Raw genomic sequence first — 17,538 nt, forward strand, 5'->3', positions numbered from 1 at the left:
AAAAGTGCTCCATCTTACTCCATACTGTAATAGTGTTCCCATACTGTAATAAAGTTATAGTGCCATCATACTGTATTAATGCCCCCTGTGCTTCCCACTTTTAGCGCTCAGTGAGGGTCTCAGCACCCGGACTCTTTCTGATCAAATCTATATGAATTGTCAAACATTTTTTATAAACCTGTAGGTACAGATTAATAGCAACACAGCATGCAGTTCCCTCACTCCATTGCTTTATGCATATTTTATGGAACAGTTTGCAGCCTCTTAATGTAAACAATAAAAACATTTCAGTTACAAACAGGAAGCAGAGATCTTGACGCTGAGGAATTGAAATACAAAATATATTAGAAAAGGGTTTTTTTTGTCTTTTTAGTAAATATTGAAGTGTGCAAGGCTAATGCCTGCATCGATATTGAGGGTATACCTGCATTGCATAGCGTTCATTAGTATAAGCAATCTAATGATGGCTTAAAAAAGCAAAAAAAAAATTACAAAACCCCAACACCACCAAAAGTTGAAATCACCCACATTTCCTATTTTACAAACAAAATAAATATTATATGTGGAATTGTCCAAACTATTCAAAAACAAAACAAATGAGCACTAGGATTGCTGTGTTTTTTTTTTGTTATCATAAATCAGAAAAAAAATTCTAAGAAAACTAAGATACCAATAAAAACTATAGGTCATGTCCCCTAACAGCCCTGTGAGTGGAAAATTAAAAGCGTTATGGCTCTCAGGGTATATGCACACTACGGAAATCACACAGATTATTTCCAGCGGATTCTACCGCTCGCCCCCCCGCACTCCAGACTAAAGTTTTGCCTGGTCCATAGGCTCCATTTTATACTCAGGCCGATTCTGCCATCAGCCCAAAGGATTGACATGTCAATTCTTTGGGCGTACGGCGGAATCCGTCTGAGCATAGAATTGAGTCTATGGGGTAGGCGGACATTCAACTGGGAGCGCGCACGGAATCCGCTGGAAGTTATCTGCGTGATTTCCGTAGTGTGCATATACCCTTAGAAGGCAAGGACGAATAAATGTGGAGTATTGCCTCAGTGTGACTTACATGCATCAGTGACCTTTGGTCATGAAGGGGTTAAATAGTGCCTCAGCAGGGTGTGGTCCACAGCATAGAGTTGGGGAAGGTCAGGATAGTGGCACTGCATATTTAGTAGAGCCAGGCAGGATGAGCTTTGATCGTGACTTTGATCATTGGTGGTTCATCTGTTCATCTGATCATTAGCTGTAAGTTGTTTTCCTGTATTATTCCTGTATCTGGAGCTGCTCGGACTACTGCAGTATATCCCCATATAAGCAGTGTCAGGAGGGGTGTTGTACAGAAGTGATATATGAAAGGCCTTTGCTAGCAATGTAGCTCTTTTATGTTCGGGATCAGTGAAGGCCCCACTGGATAGGTCATGCTTATGAAGCGGGGCACATACCAGTTAATTATATGGTAGAAATGTAATGAGATGGCTGACTGAGAGGTCGGTGACCAACTAACATTACATTACACTGTATGTGGGCGTCATGGTATAGACATTGTGTGAATAAATTCATGAAAGAAAAGTTTTACCAGCCTTGATTGAAGCCCCAGGCATTACTGATATGAATGTGAATCGCAGGCAAGGTCAATGAGATCATGCACCGGCTGACATTGTTCTCCTGCTACACAACATATTAGAAAGATATGTAAAAAATCTAGCACAAGGCAATAGGAAGTTTTGTAAGGGTCTTTGACATTAATAGAATAACAATTGAATAAACATCACATGCTTTGTGTTTGTCTTTCCACTACTCAAGCTGGTCTCGGCCTTTCTCCTGTCTTCTTCTGAGAGGTTTTTATAAATGTCCCTGACTGTTAATAACTCTTGTGCAGCATGAGAGCACTAACAGCATGCGCTGGAGGAGATGTGGAGCCTGTCAGTCAAGGTGTGATTACAAAGCGGAGTGCTTTACTGGTCCGTTCACAGGTTATTAACAAACACAGCTCAGCGCTGGATTCAATTGCTTGGCTGCTCCTCTGCATCTTGCCTTTCTTCTCAGAGCTTTTAAATGGTGCACAGTAGTTGGGAAGCAAACAAAAAATATCTCTCTATTTTAAAAGATTCAGGGGACATATTATTTGACATTGTAGGCTGCATGTTTTCACTGCTTGCTTGACATTTGCCTTGGCATAGCCAAGAAGTGGAGGTTTTCAGAAGTCCTTTAGACTCCCTGGTGAGTATTTTTGTTATTTGCCACAATTGATAGACCACCCAGACAACACAAAAGGAAATAGTAAGCTTTTCTTATCTTTTAAAGAAGCAGTTACTCAAAATATGGCTGTGAAGGGGTGAGACCAGGTATTTTTTTATCCACCCCAGTCACTGCCCGAAGGCAGAAAACTCCTTTTTGAAGGGGTTTTCCAGGGGTGGAAAAAATTCTTCCTGGCTGGTGGTGTAGTTGAATAAACAAGCAATACTCACTCATCCTCCTTCCTGCCATAGCAGTAACGGCAGCTCCTGGTCCTCTCAGCTTCTTCTCAAAACAAAGCAATTTCGACAATTATCGTTCCATGTAATAGAGACAAAGGTCACAGTCATCTGCTGATAGTTTCTTTAGGTCCAGACCTAAAATCACCATCTGCCAACCGTGCATCGATGCTTGCAATAGCAATGTGTGGCTGACGATGCGCAGCTTTACTCGTGTTCTCGTGCCCTCTGCTTCCTCCCCATGGCTGCAGCTTCAGAGCGGCCTGTTTGAGCTGACAGGTCGCTCAGCCAATTACTGGCCGTGGCGGTCCCAGACAGTGATTGGCTTAGCACCCTTTCAGCTCAGACAGGCCCCTCTAAAGCTGCAGCCACGGCTTCGGGAAGGAAGCAGAGCGGGGGAGAACACCGGGAATGTGGGGGGGTAATATAAACTGTTATGGCAAGGGCTGCACAGACATCGCTAACAATGTCCATACCCCTCCTGCTAAACGATTATCACGCTGTGTAGTAGGACCAGTGTAACGGCTGGAGTAGTGGATCCACTGGACTGTCACCAGCGATAGCACTGACCTCACCAGGGAGCGGAGTCTAAGGGGCCGCTGGTTTTCACCAGAGCCCGCCGCAAGGCGGGATGGACTTGCTGCGGCAGGCGACCCCCAGGTCGCTACCCCTGGCTTGGTTGCTAGTGACGGCAGGCGAGGCGTGGCAGGAGCAGTAGGCAGGAGATGGTGCTGGCAGAGGTCTGTAGGCGTAACCGCAGGTGACAGACTGAACACAGGCGCAATGAAGTGACAGGGGAGCAGGAACCAGGAACAAGGACTAGGGACCAGGTAGCGGATAGGAATCAGGTACAAGGACTTGGGACCAGGTAGCGGATAGGAAACAGGAACAACAGGGGGCTGGGCCAAACGCTATGGGAAGCATGTAGAGGCTCCAACACAAGGGACAGGGCATGCTGGGATTTATAGGGAGTGATTGGTGCAACTAACCAATTAAGGGCGGACTGGCCCTTTAAATCTGAGACAGCCGGCGCGCGCGCGCCCTAGGAGGCGGGGACGCGCGCGCCGGCCGGCACAGACGGAGACAGGAGCGGAGGAGAGGTGAGGCGCCCCCAGGGGCCGAACTAGCAGCAGCGCCGGGTCCCTGCACAAGGACCCCGGCGGCTGCATGGGGCAGGAGGAGGTCGCGGCGGCGGCCCGGAACACGGGACGCCGCCGCGGCCGTGACAACCAGTAAAAGAGGCCTGATCTAGCAGATCAGCGCTCGTTTACAATATTGATCGTGCCGTCATCGGCCCGTGTAATAGGTGCCTAAAAGTTTCAGCAATCAGGCGGGGAGCAAGAAAATGCCTGCTTGTCAGCTGATCGCATCTTTTGACGAGCCAATAAATCATTTACTGGCTGCACATCTCCCTGTGTAAACAGGAGATGTGCGGCCAACAGCAATGCATTTAAATGGCTATGATAATCTCGCTCATCTGAACTCGTTTGCCACTGTAGACGGCCCAATATTCGTCTTAAAGGACCCTTAGTCAGTGATTGGTTGATGTGGAAGTTCCTGTATGGTGGCTGGGAAGATGTTAAGATGATCCTGAGCTGCTATGACTGCAAATGCAGGGGAACAGGACTGGGGAGCAAAACATGACTTCCATGCCACACATAAACCATTGTGCGTATCAGCAAATCTGAGGGTCAGTTACATGGTACAGGACAGTATTGGAACTGAGCTCATATAATGCTAATAAAGGTACCAGTAAGAAAATCTAATACACAGCAGTGTACTGCTTAGTGGCAATCCCAAAAAATTGTGGGATTGCTTTTTTAAAGAGGGTATCCAGGTTTACATAAATACTGCATATGTTTTTCTTTATTTTCCATCCATCCAACCCCATCTCTTCCCTCTTTTTTAAAATCTAGAAAATGTCTTTAAAGGGGTTATCCAGGATTAGAAAAACATGGCTGCTTTCTTCCAGGAACAGCTCCACTCTTGTCCTTTGTTTGGGTGTGGGTTTTGCAGCTCAGTGCTATTGAAATGAAAGGAGCTGAATTGCAATACACACAACCTTGACTTTTAAAGAGAAGGAAAGGATAGGAGGGTGAAGAAAAACATTTATAGTGTGCCCTACTGGAGGGGTGCAGGGGTGGCACTGGAGTGGCAATGAGATAAGAAACGGGTGTTTTTTTTTCTTTTACCCTGGACTCCCTCCTTCCCCCCATTAAAGGGGTTATCCAGCGAAAATCTTTTTCTTTCCAATCAACTGATATCAGAAAGTTATATAGATTTGTAATTTACTTCTATTAAAAAATCTTAAGTCTTCCCATACTTATCAGCTGCTGTATGTCATGCAGGAAATGTTGTTTTATTTTCAGTCTGCCACAGTGCTCTCTGGTGACATCTCTGGCCGAGACAGGAACTTTCCGGAGCAGGAGAGGTTTCCTATGGGGATTCATGGGGATAGTTCCTGTCTCGGCCAGAGATGTCAGCAGAGAGCACCATGTCAGACTGAAAATAAAACAACATTTCCTGCAGGACATATAGTAGCTGATAAGTATGGGAAGACTAGATTTTTTAATAGAAGTAAATTACAAATCTATCTAACTTTCTGATTTGATTTCAAAGAAAAAGATTTTCGCTGGAAAACCCCTTTAAGACTTCACGCTGCATGTGATCCACCACCGGGAACTCAGAGCTAAGTCTGATCTTGCTTTTATTTGCTTTGTCTGGCTACATATTTTGAGGCCCTATTATATTTCTTGAAAGAGGGCTTCACAATGAACGGTGACCACAGTGGAATACCAGAGCCCAGGAGATGTCTGCTGAAGTGCAGACCATCTATTGGGGAATTTGGTATGGCTGCATTTGTTTCTTTAAGAATAGTGAGAAGGGTGACAGGTCACTATATGAAGAGACTGACTGTCCGATGTGATAGACAGGACAGTATTGGATATGACCCAGAAACAATCAGGTTCATATGTAAAAGCTGGTAGCTCATAGCAACCAATCTGATTACATTTCTTCTTAGTAAGCCAGGAGTTAAAATTGAACAGTGTGTATTTTACCCTCAAGGAAAGAGCTCGATATATTTTTTATTTGTATGTTCCAATATAGTAAATCACTTCCAGTGAATCTGTTATCAGAAATGACCTATTTTTAAAGTAAACTTTTCATGTTAATCATATTTTTTCAAAACGTCTTTTTCTCCTTCTTACCATGTATATAAAATATTGCAGCTTTCATACAGGCCATTGAACACACTGGGCAGGGGGGTTAGCGTCAGTAAGTATCTCATCAGCACAGGACAGGATCGTGATGAAAGGTAACACCTTCATTATACAGCTCAAGGCAGATCACACAGGATCATACCATTGACAGTATATGGTATGATAGCTGAGCTCTCCCCCCTGCTGGCACAGTGACCTCTGCTCATATCACAGAGCATGCCCACTTCATTCCGCCATATACGTCAGAGAGACTATATTCTTAGTGCAGTTCAAAGCAGCATATATATATATATAGCTGTGCATATATAAGATTTATATAAGCAGCTCTGACTGAAATCATGTGTTGGGCTATTACATTTTCTGTCATACAGAGACCAAGGAAACAGCGGAGAGTGTAACGCAGAGGAAAATACAACATCAATTTGTGCAGTTCAGAAAAGGGCATAAATGTGACAAATACTTACAGTCATGGGAAATGAGGGATCACACAATATTATACCACTAATTATACCAGTTACTCAAAAATACAAAGCCGATTTATGTAATAAAGGATATGACTAGAGAAAAAGGGCATGAGTTGTATGGGTCATAGAGAAAAACTATGTAAGGTTTACAGAGACTGGCAAAAAGTGACGATCAGGAGGAGAGTACAACCGCAGATTCCAGAGGGCAAGGGGTGAGCTGCAAATGATGGGGAGGGCGCAAACATGTCTGACATATGTAGGGAGTACTGTCAAAATGTCTGACATATGGTATATGTAAGGAGTACTGTCAAAATGTCTGACATATGGCATATGTAAGGAGTACTGTCAAAATGTCTGACATAGGCCATATGTAAGGAGTACTGTCAAAATGTCTGACATATGGCATATGTAAGGAGTACTGTCAAAATGTCTGACATAGGCCATATGTAAGTACTGTCAAAATGTCTGACATAGGCCATATGTAAGTACTGTCAAAATGTCTGACATAGGCACATGTAAGTACTGTCAAAATGTCTGACATATGGCATATGTAAGGAGTACTGTCAAAATGTCTGACATAGGCATATGTAAGGAGTACTGTCAAAATGTCTGACATATGGCATATGTAAGGAGTACTGTCAAAATGTCTGACATAGGCATATGTAAGGAGTACTGTCAAAATGTCTGACATATGGCATATGTAAGGAGTACTGTCAAAATGTCTGACATAGGCATATGTAAGGAGTACTGTCAAAATGTCTGACATAGGCATATGTAAGTACTGTCAAAATGTCTGACATATGGCATATGTAAGGAGTACTGTCAAAATGTCTGACATAGGCATATGTAAGGAGTACTGTCAAAATGTCTGACATATGGCATATGTAAGGAGTACTGTCAAAATGTCTGACATAGGCATATGTAAGGAGTACTGTCAAAATGTCTGACATAGGCATATGTAAGTACTGTCAAAATGTCTGACATATGGCATATGTAAGGAGTACTGTCAAAATGTCTGACATAGACATATGTAGGGAGTACTGTCAAAATGTCTGACATAGGCATATGTAGGGAGTACTGTCAAAATGTCTGACATAGGCATATGTAAGGAGTACTGTCAAAATGTCTGACATAGGCATATGTAAGGAGTACGTCACTTGAAGGGCTGGTATTTCCTATATTTTGATATGTAAGATTTTGTAATCTTTATCCAAAAATGTAAGGATTGTGTGATAAACAGGTTTTCTGGAGCTGAAGAATCCTGTTGATAGAGGAGGAAGAGAATCGGTGAGAGGCTTAAACTAATAGAATAATATCTATGCTTTATTATAATCCAGTGTTTCTCTTATAAGCTTATAATGAAGCCTATTGAATATGGGGAAGCGGGAGGTTAAAATAAGAATGGATAGAGTTTACGCTTACTTTCTGACCACTGTCTCTAACGTGTGCCTCTCCTGTTACCAACTGACTGTCTGACCTGCCTCTGGAGCCTCCTACCCTAACCCTACACCTGTCTGACCATGATTCCTATCTTGTCCCTGGTATTGCACTGACTCTCTTAAGCTAATGACCTGGCCCAGTTGCCTTGTATACTTTACCTGTTCCCCGTTGCCTTGCACTGACTATCGCTGTACTTGGGGGCTAACTGCTGCTCATGCTTGGACCATGTGTCCTCTAGCCACAGGAATCCAGCTTATGCATCTTGAAGCAAGATAAAGGGAGACATAGAGGGCACTTAGGCTCGGCTCCCAAACCAGAGCTAAACCAGCCAAACCAGAGCCAAACCAGTTGAGCAGCACAGGAGGTCCACAGTACGTTAAATATAGTAGGTAATGTAATATCCATTGTATACATGTGCCTGAGATGTGTGACTCAGTAATATGTCTTCAGATATTAAAGCGACTCTGTACCAACAATCTGACCCCCCAAACCACTTGTACCTTCCGTTCGGCAGGTGAGGCAGGTATTGTCCTAAAAAACAACATTTACACTTGCAGCCCGTGCCAAACGGAAGTAACTGTGGCCTAACTTTGCACCACCCCTCCGTCCCTCCACCCCACCCTCTTTATCATTAGGAATGCCACTGGAACATTTTCTCCATTCTGAACACTGCAAAGGTGCTTAACGATCCTGCCCATGTTCAGTATTCACACAGCTGACGAACAGGAGACAATCTGCCTAGAGCATTCCTAATGATTAAGAGTATGGGGAGGAGGGACGGAGGGGTGGTGCAAAGTCAGGGCACAGATACTCCCGTTTGGCACGGGCTTCAAGTTTAAAAGTTGTTTGTTAGGACAATAACTGCATCACCTGGACGCAAGACAGATCTTGGATTAAAGGACAACTCCGGCGAAATTTTTTTTTGGCTTATTTAACACACATTACAAAGTTATATAACTTTGTAATGTGGTTAAATACCCGGTCTGGCCCCCTTCCCCCACTTTCCGACCCCCGACCCCCCACCCCGGAAGTTAAAGAATATATACATTACCTATTACGGTCGTCACGGTCCTCTTCTCTGGTGTCGGGTGATGTCAGAGCTGGGGGCGGTCCGGGTCTTCTTCCTCCTCGGCGTCTTCATTGAGAGTGAATGGGAGAGAAAATGCTGCTGGTGCACATGCGCATCAGCAGCCTTTTCATTGGCTGGAGCGCATCACATGGCTTCCAGCTTGCTCAGCCCTGATTGGCTGAGCTTGCTGGAAGCCATGTGATGCGCTCCAGCCAATGAAAAGGCTGCCGGTGCGCAAGCGCGCTGGCAGCCTTTTCTCTCTCATGGACCCGGAAGAAGGAGACATCGCTGGACGGCGGACGCAGGTGACGGTGAGGCGGACGGCGGGCGAATGGAGTGGCGATCGTCACCGGAGGGATGGTGAGTATGGTGTCTGTGTGTGTCTGTGTTTTTTTTTTTGGGGGGGTCCCGCCGGAGTTGTCCTTTAAAGCAGCTATCTGAAGGTACAAGCGGTTTGGGAGGGTCAGATTGTGGGTACAGAGTCGCTTTAAAGCTTGTTTGCTTCATGTGCTGTTTGTAAATGACGTACCTAAGGTCATAGGGTTGTTACATAGGCAAGAAGTCATCTCTCTGCATTCATTCTGTTTACCCTTAATCAGTGGCGGATTAAATGTACCCTGGGCACCGGGCTGTCCACCCAACCTGCCCCCCCCCCACCGGTCAATCCGCCCACATTATAATCCGCTACTGCCCCCCCCACGCTGTCCCCAATAAACACTGCCTGCCTCCCCTCCCTGCTGGCCCCAATAAACATAATGTTTGGTCCCTTGCTGCTACCCCCAGTAAGCATTGTCCACCCCACCTCCACTGCCCCCAATAAACATATTGCCACCTGGTTTCCTGCTGTTGCCCCCCCCCCCCAAGGTCACAGCTGCACAGAGGTTGTCAGGAGAGGAGGGGGCTGATCTTATAGGGGAGGTCACAGCAGCACAGAGGATGTCAGGAGAGGAGGGTGCTAATCCTATAGGAGAGGTCCCAGCAGCACAGAGGATGTCAGGAGAGGAGGGTGCTGATCTATAGGGGAGGTCACAGCAGCACAGAGGATGTCAGGAGAGGAGGGTGCTGATCTATAGGAGAGGTCCGAGCAGCACAGAGGATGTCAGGAGAGGAGGGCGCTGATCTTATATCTGAGGTCACAGGGTCACAGCAGCACAGAGGATGTCAGGAGAGGAGGGTGCTAATCCTATAGGAGAGGTCACAGCAGCACAGAGGATGTCAGGGGAGGAGGGTGCTGATCTATAGGAGAGGTCCCAGCAGCACAGAGGATGTCAGGAGAGGAGGGTGCTGATCTTATAGGAGAGGTCCCAGCAGCACAGAGGATGTCAGGAGAGGAGGGGGCTGATCCTTTAGGGGAGGTCACAGCAGCACAAAGGATGTCAGCTGGCCCCCTCTTCCCCCCTTATAGATGGTCCCCCTCTTCCCTATTCCCCCCTATAGATGGTCCCCCTCTTCCCGATTCCCCCCTATAGATGGTCCCCCTCTTCCCCATTCCCCCCCTATAGATGGTCCCCCTCTTCCCTATTCCCCCCTTATAGATGGTCCCCCTCTTCCCTCTGCCCCCCCTTATAGAAGGTCCCTCTCTTCCCCCCCTATAGATGGCCCCCCTCTGCCCCCCCCCTTATAGATGGTCCCCCTCTCCCCCCTCCCTTATAGATGGTCCCCCTCTCCCCCCTCCCTTATAGATGGTCCCCCCTCTCACCCCTCCCTTATAGATGGTCCCCCTCTCACCCCTCCCTTATAGATGGTCCCCCTCTGCCCCCCCTTATAGATGGTCACCCTCTTCCCCCTCCCTTATAGATGGTCCCCCTCTCCCCCCTCCCTTATAGATGGTCCCCCTCTAACCCCTCCTTATAGATGGTCCCCCTCTGCCCCCCCCCTTATAGATGGTCCCCCTCTGCCCTTTCCCTATAGATTGTCTCCCTCTGCCCCCCTTATAGATGGTCCCCCTCTGCCCCCCCTTATAGATGGTCCCCCTCTCCCCCCTCCCTTATAGATGGTCCCCCTCTCCCCCTCCCTTATAGATGGTCCCCCTCTTCACCCTCCATAGATGGTCCTCTTCTCCCCCCCCCCCCCCCATGCACAGCAGATAACACACAAAAAAACACAACACAACTCACCTGCCGTCCGTTCCCCTGTCGAGCCTCTCGCATCCTGGTCCCCACGCTGTCCCTGTCTGATGTGCGGCTGCCGGGGGTGTCCCGTCCTATCCCCGGCAGCGCGCGCATCATAGAGCTCTGGGATGCGCGCGCTGCCAGAGATAGGACGGGACACCCCCGGCAGCCGCGCATCAGCCGGAGACATGCAGACTCTTGTGACCGCAAGCAAAACAATGCTTGCGGTCACAAGAGAGTCACTCGGATTGGCGGATTATAATGTGGGCGGCGTGGCATGGGCCCCCAGGAGCCTCGGGCACCGGGCGGTCGCCCAAACCGCCCATATTCTAATCCGCCACTGCCCTTAATGCAAGCACACCTCCTGCCTGCCTGATGATTGACAGCTCTCCCGACTATACTTTAGCTTCCGCTGATGTTACAGCAGGGAGGGCTGTCAATCATCATGCACATTTACATACAACACAGGCATTAAAAAAAAATCATATCAGGCAAATGTATAGAATGGGTATTAACCCCTTAATGACCAAGGGCGTAAATGTACGCCCTTGCGTCGTTAAGGGAGTTCAGAGGAAGGCTGCATGGCGACCATGCTCTGAACCGCCGCCATCCCAGGTGCTATCTGCAGCCCGGGACCGCGGCAATTAGCGGGCATGGTCCGATCGCCATGCCTCGCAGCGTACTTTATGCAAAAATTAAGCCTGTCATTGCAAAGTACAATCAGCGGTGCAAAAAATAAGGGCTCACGTGGGTCTCTAGGTGAAAAAATGCAAGCGCTATGGCCTTTTAAGCACAAGCAGGAAAAACGAAAGGGCAAAAGGGAAAGAAGAAAATGTGTCATCTGAAAATTATTGATTAAATTAAGTTTTTATTTTCAACACTATCATTATAAAATAATCCTTAAACTTACCTTTTTCAGTCTGGCCACTGAGCCAAATAATAAGCTAACACTTCCTGTTCTGTAAAAGAAAACAAGTGCCTCTTCACTATCATCATAAAGATTACGGTGAAAAGTGACATCAATATGTAGATAAAATGGTAATAGGCTGTTCACCATAGATAAATTTACAAGTCACAACCTCTCCATCCCTTTACAGTGACTTTTGCACAGGTCATAGGGCATGTCTAGAAAACTCTTCCATTCATATGAATAGTTTCTCCTTTAGCCTATTGTGCCTGTGTTCATATGGCTTGCAGGAAGACCTCGCTCTAAATGCTGTTTAAAACTGCTCAGGATAACAACCATAACAACCATAAAGTAGAAACAGATTAGAAAGAAAAGAATGTTTCTGTATCTGGTTCTGATCAGAAAAAAAGTCTAGGTAACACATTCGCATTAACCTGTTTATGCCCAACTGCTCTACATGTACATTTTCTGGGCATTGGGTGAGTATGGTGTCTGCTCTGGAGATCTGCTAGGCCTTGGTGTCTGCATTGACTGTCCTGTTAATAGGCTGTGCCTATGGCAGACTTTAACAGTAGGGTAAAGCGGAGAACGGATGCGCGCGAACCCTTTACATTCAAAGACGTAGCAGGAAGGATTTAGCTTGAACTATATGGATGGAGGTTCCCAGTAAAATCTCTGCGCCGAATCCATAGTGTGAACGAGCCCCAAGGCTTTGTTCCCACTACATATAAACAATGGACATTATTTGGCATTCATAACAACAGCTCTTGTTTTAGAATAAAAATTGTATTGAAGTCTATGGACAACAGCCGGAAATAAATGATATGAAAGTTTTTACGACATCTGTAGCCAAACAACGGCCATTCAGTACTTTGTGTGAAACCTTTACTTCAATGCAAATCATTGCTTTACGAAAAGAACATCCATTTTCATTGTAAACAACGGCCATTCTTTTCATAAAGAGTAAGGTGTGAGAACATAGCCTAAATGTAAAATTATACTAAATGCGAAAATTACAGAGCAGATATAATAGAAGGGGATCAAAAGTCCTGTCTATGCCAAAATCGTGCCTAATAATAAACATAAGAAAAACTATATAGATTGGATATCACTGTAATCAATGGAAATGGAAAGTAAGGAGGACAAAAAGAAAAAGCACTAGAGAAACATTTACCTGGTGTTTTAAAAGGTAAAAGGATAATTTTATCCAAAATTTAAATTTTTCTCAACGTGGACTATTTTAGACTGCAAGTTATATTTGTCTTTTTTATCCCCAATTTCCATAATATCCAGCTCATCTTACTGCCCTGAGGCTGGATTTCTATATACCGTACATGATTGCTTATTTCTGCACTTAAACTGGATCTGCGTGGATTAGAGGTGCTGTTAGCTATCACTTTACAATCGTACATCAGAGGGATATCATAGCACGTTCTATTGCAGCATTACGTCCTCAGATGTTCTTTCAGTTGTGCTCTGTTCAGTAACTGCATCCGCTAACAGTGTTAGTACCAGTCTGGGTTTGTCGTGGAGCTTTGGTGTTTTTGCTGCATGTGGTTTTTCATTTTTTAAGTTTCGATTTATTTAAAAGTTTGCATTTTTCTGACTGATGATATATACAGCCAACATGCCTTAAAAGTCTGACTATTGAGATTCCTGAAAAGGAAGGTGTGCAGTACTATATGCACTGTATGTTAGCCTGAATTTCCTATATACTGTAATGGAGAACTGTAGAGTCTGTAAGCCTCCTAACTCTGTTTTTTCCAAACTCTGACTACTTCGTAAATGTTTCATGTACGATGAGTAATGATAAATTTATTGTAGTAAAATAGTAACATCAGGCTTCTCATATCCTATAAAAGTAAATATTCAACAAGCGATGCATTTAATTATACAATATTAATAATATATAATATTTAAAATGTTTATTTAGAGCTTGTGTCGGTACATTTCTACCAGCTGTACCCAGAACTGACTCCAATTCCACAGCCCTGCTATGTGTGCATGTTTTACGGGATTCTAAGATGCGTGAATGAATAGGTACAGACATAGGTTTTCAACACTTTTTCTCCACCCCTTCTCAAAGAGATTTGAATAGGCACAGAACAGCTTAAAGGAGAAGTCTGGCAAAATTTTTTATGAAGGTATTGTATTGCCCCCCAAAAGTTATACAAATCACCAATATACACTTATTACGGGAAATGCTTATAAAGTGCTTTTTTCCCTGCACTTACTACTGCATCAAGGCTTCACTTCCTGTATAACATGGTGATGTCACGACCCGACTCCCAGAGCTGTGCGGGCTGTGGCTGCTGGAGAGGATGATAGCAAGGGGACACTGAGGGACACAGGGCACTGGAGGGACATCGAGCATCCCTCTGCCATCATCCTCTCCAGCAGCCACAGCCCGCACAGCTCTGAGAGTCAGGTCGTGACATCACCATTTTATACAGGAAGTGAAGCCTTGATGCAGTAGTAAGTACAGGGGAAAAAGCACTTTATAAGCATTTCCTATAATAAGTGTATATTGGTGATTTGTATAACTTTTGGGGGTCAACACATTCCCTTAATAAAATTTTTTGCCAGACTTGCCCTTTAAAATGTAACTGTCATTTAGAAATATTTTTCCAGAAATCAGTAGTATTAGCGATTTTTGGGAAACTCTGTAATAGGTTTTATTGGGCAGTGTTGACCCCCCCCCCCCCCTTCTCAACTTCTTATGTGCTGCAGAGAAGCAGGTTTGCTGTGTCCTTTGTGATCTATGGAGGTGGAAGGGTCGAGGAGGCTGAGAGACCACAGGGAGGAGAAAAACAACCAGTGTATAGGAGCCAGCACAGCACAACATCCTGCAATCTTACCTCACCAAGATCCCAGACCAGTACTGAGCAGTCTGACCTGTGAATCCAGCATTTTATGAGCCCAGTCTCCAAACTGCACGGGCTGTTTGTCACCTCTTCCTCTCTCTCATCCCCTTAACCCCTCCCTCCCCCATAGGTTATAATCGACACAGCAAACCCATCTTTACTTTGCTACTCTGTAATGTAGATGACTTTGCCTGACAATGAAAAGAAGTGTGTACAGAAGGAAACTCCTTTGTCCAATAAAACCTATTACAGAGTTTCTTAAAATCGCTTGTACTTTTGAGTTCTGCAAAGTTGTTTTAAATGACAGTTACACTTTAATCACCCAGGTGGCTCTAATGAGTATATAGTCAGAGCCTAGCTTCCTTCAGTCCTTGGCTGTAAGCACAGGGTGAGTTTATTCCATCTGCTGCTCTGTGTGGCACGGTACATTGCGTTGGCCATTGTTGCGATTTTCAATGGGGGCTATGCCTGGCAGCATTGGGGTTACTGAAAATTTGGGTACATCTTCTGGTGCTGTTGTGGTGGTAGTCACCATGTGGAGCCGCACCATTAGGGATTCACACGAATCAGGAACCTTGAAGTGGTGTGTGGGCTTATGCAATTTGATCAAATTGTAAGTAGCTCCTGATGTTAGTAGTATATACTGCTGAGAAGCAGATAGATCAGTAATAAGTTTATCAATGTGCGGTCATGTCTATTTTTCTCTCTATGGAATTACAGAATTGCTTAATATGGTGTGGTAGAGAATGTGGATCCTTGACCCCAACAGGTACATGTCTAAAGTTATAAACCATTCAATAGACACTTCCCAACTGGTTCCCAATTAATAAAATAGCCAGCAAACCATGTAAGATGTCTAGAACTAAGAAAGCATGTATAGTATAAACACAATTAACCATTCATACACAATTCATCTATGGTTACTGTATTAGATCATTTAATTTGATAAAACCATTTGATTTTACTTTACTATAAAATGCACAACCATTGCTTCTCTGTCAATGAGGATATGGCACTCTATTTCCTGCACTTGGTGATCAAATTAGTATGGTATATCCAGTGGCAGTGTGGGTATAACAGTTATGGCTACCAATGTTACCAGCAGCAGCATGCATGAATGTGTTTGAAGGGAGTTTAAAGGAATCAGAAGCAAAGCATTAAATACACACATTTCGACAAATGTTTTGGTGAGTTTTGTAGTGTTGGTTATTGTTTTATTGTATTTATTATATTGTAGGTCTGGAAGAAGAAAATCTACAGCCGCTTTTCTAGTGTTTGCTGGACTGGCTTGTATATTCACAATGTTTTCCCCAGACAATAACAGTAAGTAAACACGTAACTACCACCTCTGAAGAGTTAAAATGGGCCAGAAATTACCTATTGTATATCATGTTGTACATGGGGCCAAAAATCCAGCAGCATCATGACAACAGTTAATTAAGGGCATATTCCCATCCTGTAAAGTTTTTCCCTGTCCTTAAGATAGAGGATTACTGTCTGATCTTGGTGGATTCCAGTAGTTGGATCTTGAGAATGGGCACCCACTCCGTTAAAATGGAGGGGCAGAACATACATTCTTGTTGCCACTTAAGTCATGCTCTTTTGAAGCCACTCTCCTATAGAGAGTTAGTGGAATGATAACACACATGTGCTTTCTGCTCCTTGGTTCTTATGGGTATACTTGGGTTCCGATTCTCTAGGTCATGAGGGTTTCTAACAGTCAGACGCCCTGTGGTCAGATGGCTATCCTGAGGATAGGAGATAACTTTGTGAGCTGGCACAACCATATAAGAGTGTCTGCTTTCTCATCTAATTCCTTCACTTTGAGGGTTCCGCAAGTATAGGAAACCATGCTCACCTGTGGTGGCCAGAATCCTCATCATCTTGATAATAAAATTGAAGTATTACAAAATTCTGTTGTTGTTGGCCACTACGTGTGTTTTTCCATGTGCAATAGCTGCAATGTGATACATAGTTTGCATGCCCAGTATAGCCTGCACAGTGAGAGAGACAAACACTGCTGTTGTGATGGCAGGAAATGATCAAGCTCTTCCTACACATTGGAGCCCAAAAAGTTAATGAACTGGTGAAAGAAATGCTGAAAAGAACTATGTATTACTTACATCATTTTGTTTAACCATTCTCCTGATATGCAGGAGAAATGGGCTTTGTGCTGCGCTGCACCCTCCACCCTCTAGCTTCTAATTGACAGCTGTCTGCCTGTATACAGTAAACGGAAAACTGCAAGGACAGAGGGAGCTCGTGCTCATGAAAATCGAGGACTACTCGGCAGATGCACACAATGTAGAGGACTAGTGTGCGGTGCTCAGTCCTCATTATTCAGAAGGATATCACTGAATGTGAATATGAGTTATACATCATTCTATTTAGCTCCTATGTCTCTAGTTTAGGTTACCTTTATAAAAGGCAGCATAAACCTACTGACAAAGTGTCTTTAAACACTAAGGGGCAGATGTATCAAGCTTTGCGCCTAGCAAAAACTGGAAAAAAGGACCCACCTCACCCTAAAAATTGAGCTAAAAATCTATGCCAACTTGAAGCTGGCATAGATTTTTTTAGCCTGCTGCACAGCAGTCTATGCTATGCTGAATTCCTCAACAGGCGTGACTCTCTTCATAGATCCAGCGGTGCAAATCCATGAAAATTAAAAATTAAAAGTGCAGCACAAAAAAAAGTCGGCTATTAATCAATGTGCCACTAAATGTTATCTCTCTCTTGTTCTAATTGTAGGGTAGGGGCAGATCTAACATGTATTACTTTGTAGAAGTGATGGAGATTTGGGTAAAAAAAATAAATAAATAATACAATTTGCTGCAATTCTGTAAATGAGTGTTTCCTAAGCCGTTACAAAACTATAAGCTATAAGTTGTCAGGGCATGATAGGAGTTTTGAATGAGCTGGAAAGCCTCAGTTTGGAGACCACTGATATAAAGCATAGTTTAATTGTATACACTTACCAGT

The 17,538-nt window shown here is 44.4% G+C and overlaps 1 protein-coding gene across 5 annotated transcripts in view; it reads left to right on the top strand.

The window, feature by feature from the left end:
- The window catches only part of LOC138799354 (solute carrier family 22 member 15-like), a 261,620-nt gene that overhangs the window by 118,571 nt on the left and 125,511 nt on the right, over positions 1–17,538 (top strand). For 4 of the 5 annotated variants that reach the window (XR_011364245.1, XM_069980394.1, XM_069980391.1 and 1 more), the window contains one exon: positions 15,794–15,879. The exons of the other annotated variant lie outside the window; for it this stretch is intronic. Coding sequence is in view for 3 of the 4 variants with exons in the window: in XM_069980394.1 (XP_069836495.1) it covers positions 15,794–15,879 (86 nt within the window). In the remaining variant the exon portion in view is untranslated. The remainder of the gene's footprint in view (positions 1–15,793; positions 15,880–17,538) is intronic. 5 annotated transcript variants of the gene reach the window in all.

This window comes from Dendropsophus ebraccatus, chromosome 8 (assembly GCF_027789765.1).
Source record: "Dendropsophus ebraccatus isolate aDenEbr1 chromosome 8, aDenEbr1.pat, whole genome shotgun sequence".
NCBI classification, from domain to species: domain Eukaryota; kingdom Metazoa; phylum Chordata; class Amphibia; order Anura; family Hylidae; genus Dendropsophus; species Dendropsophus ebraccatus.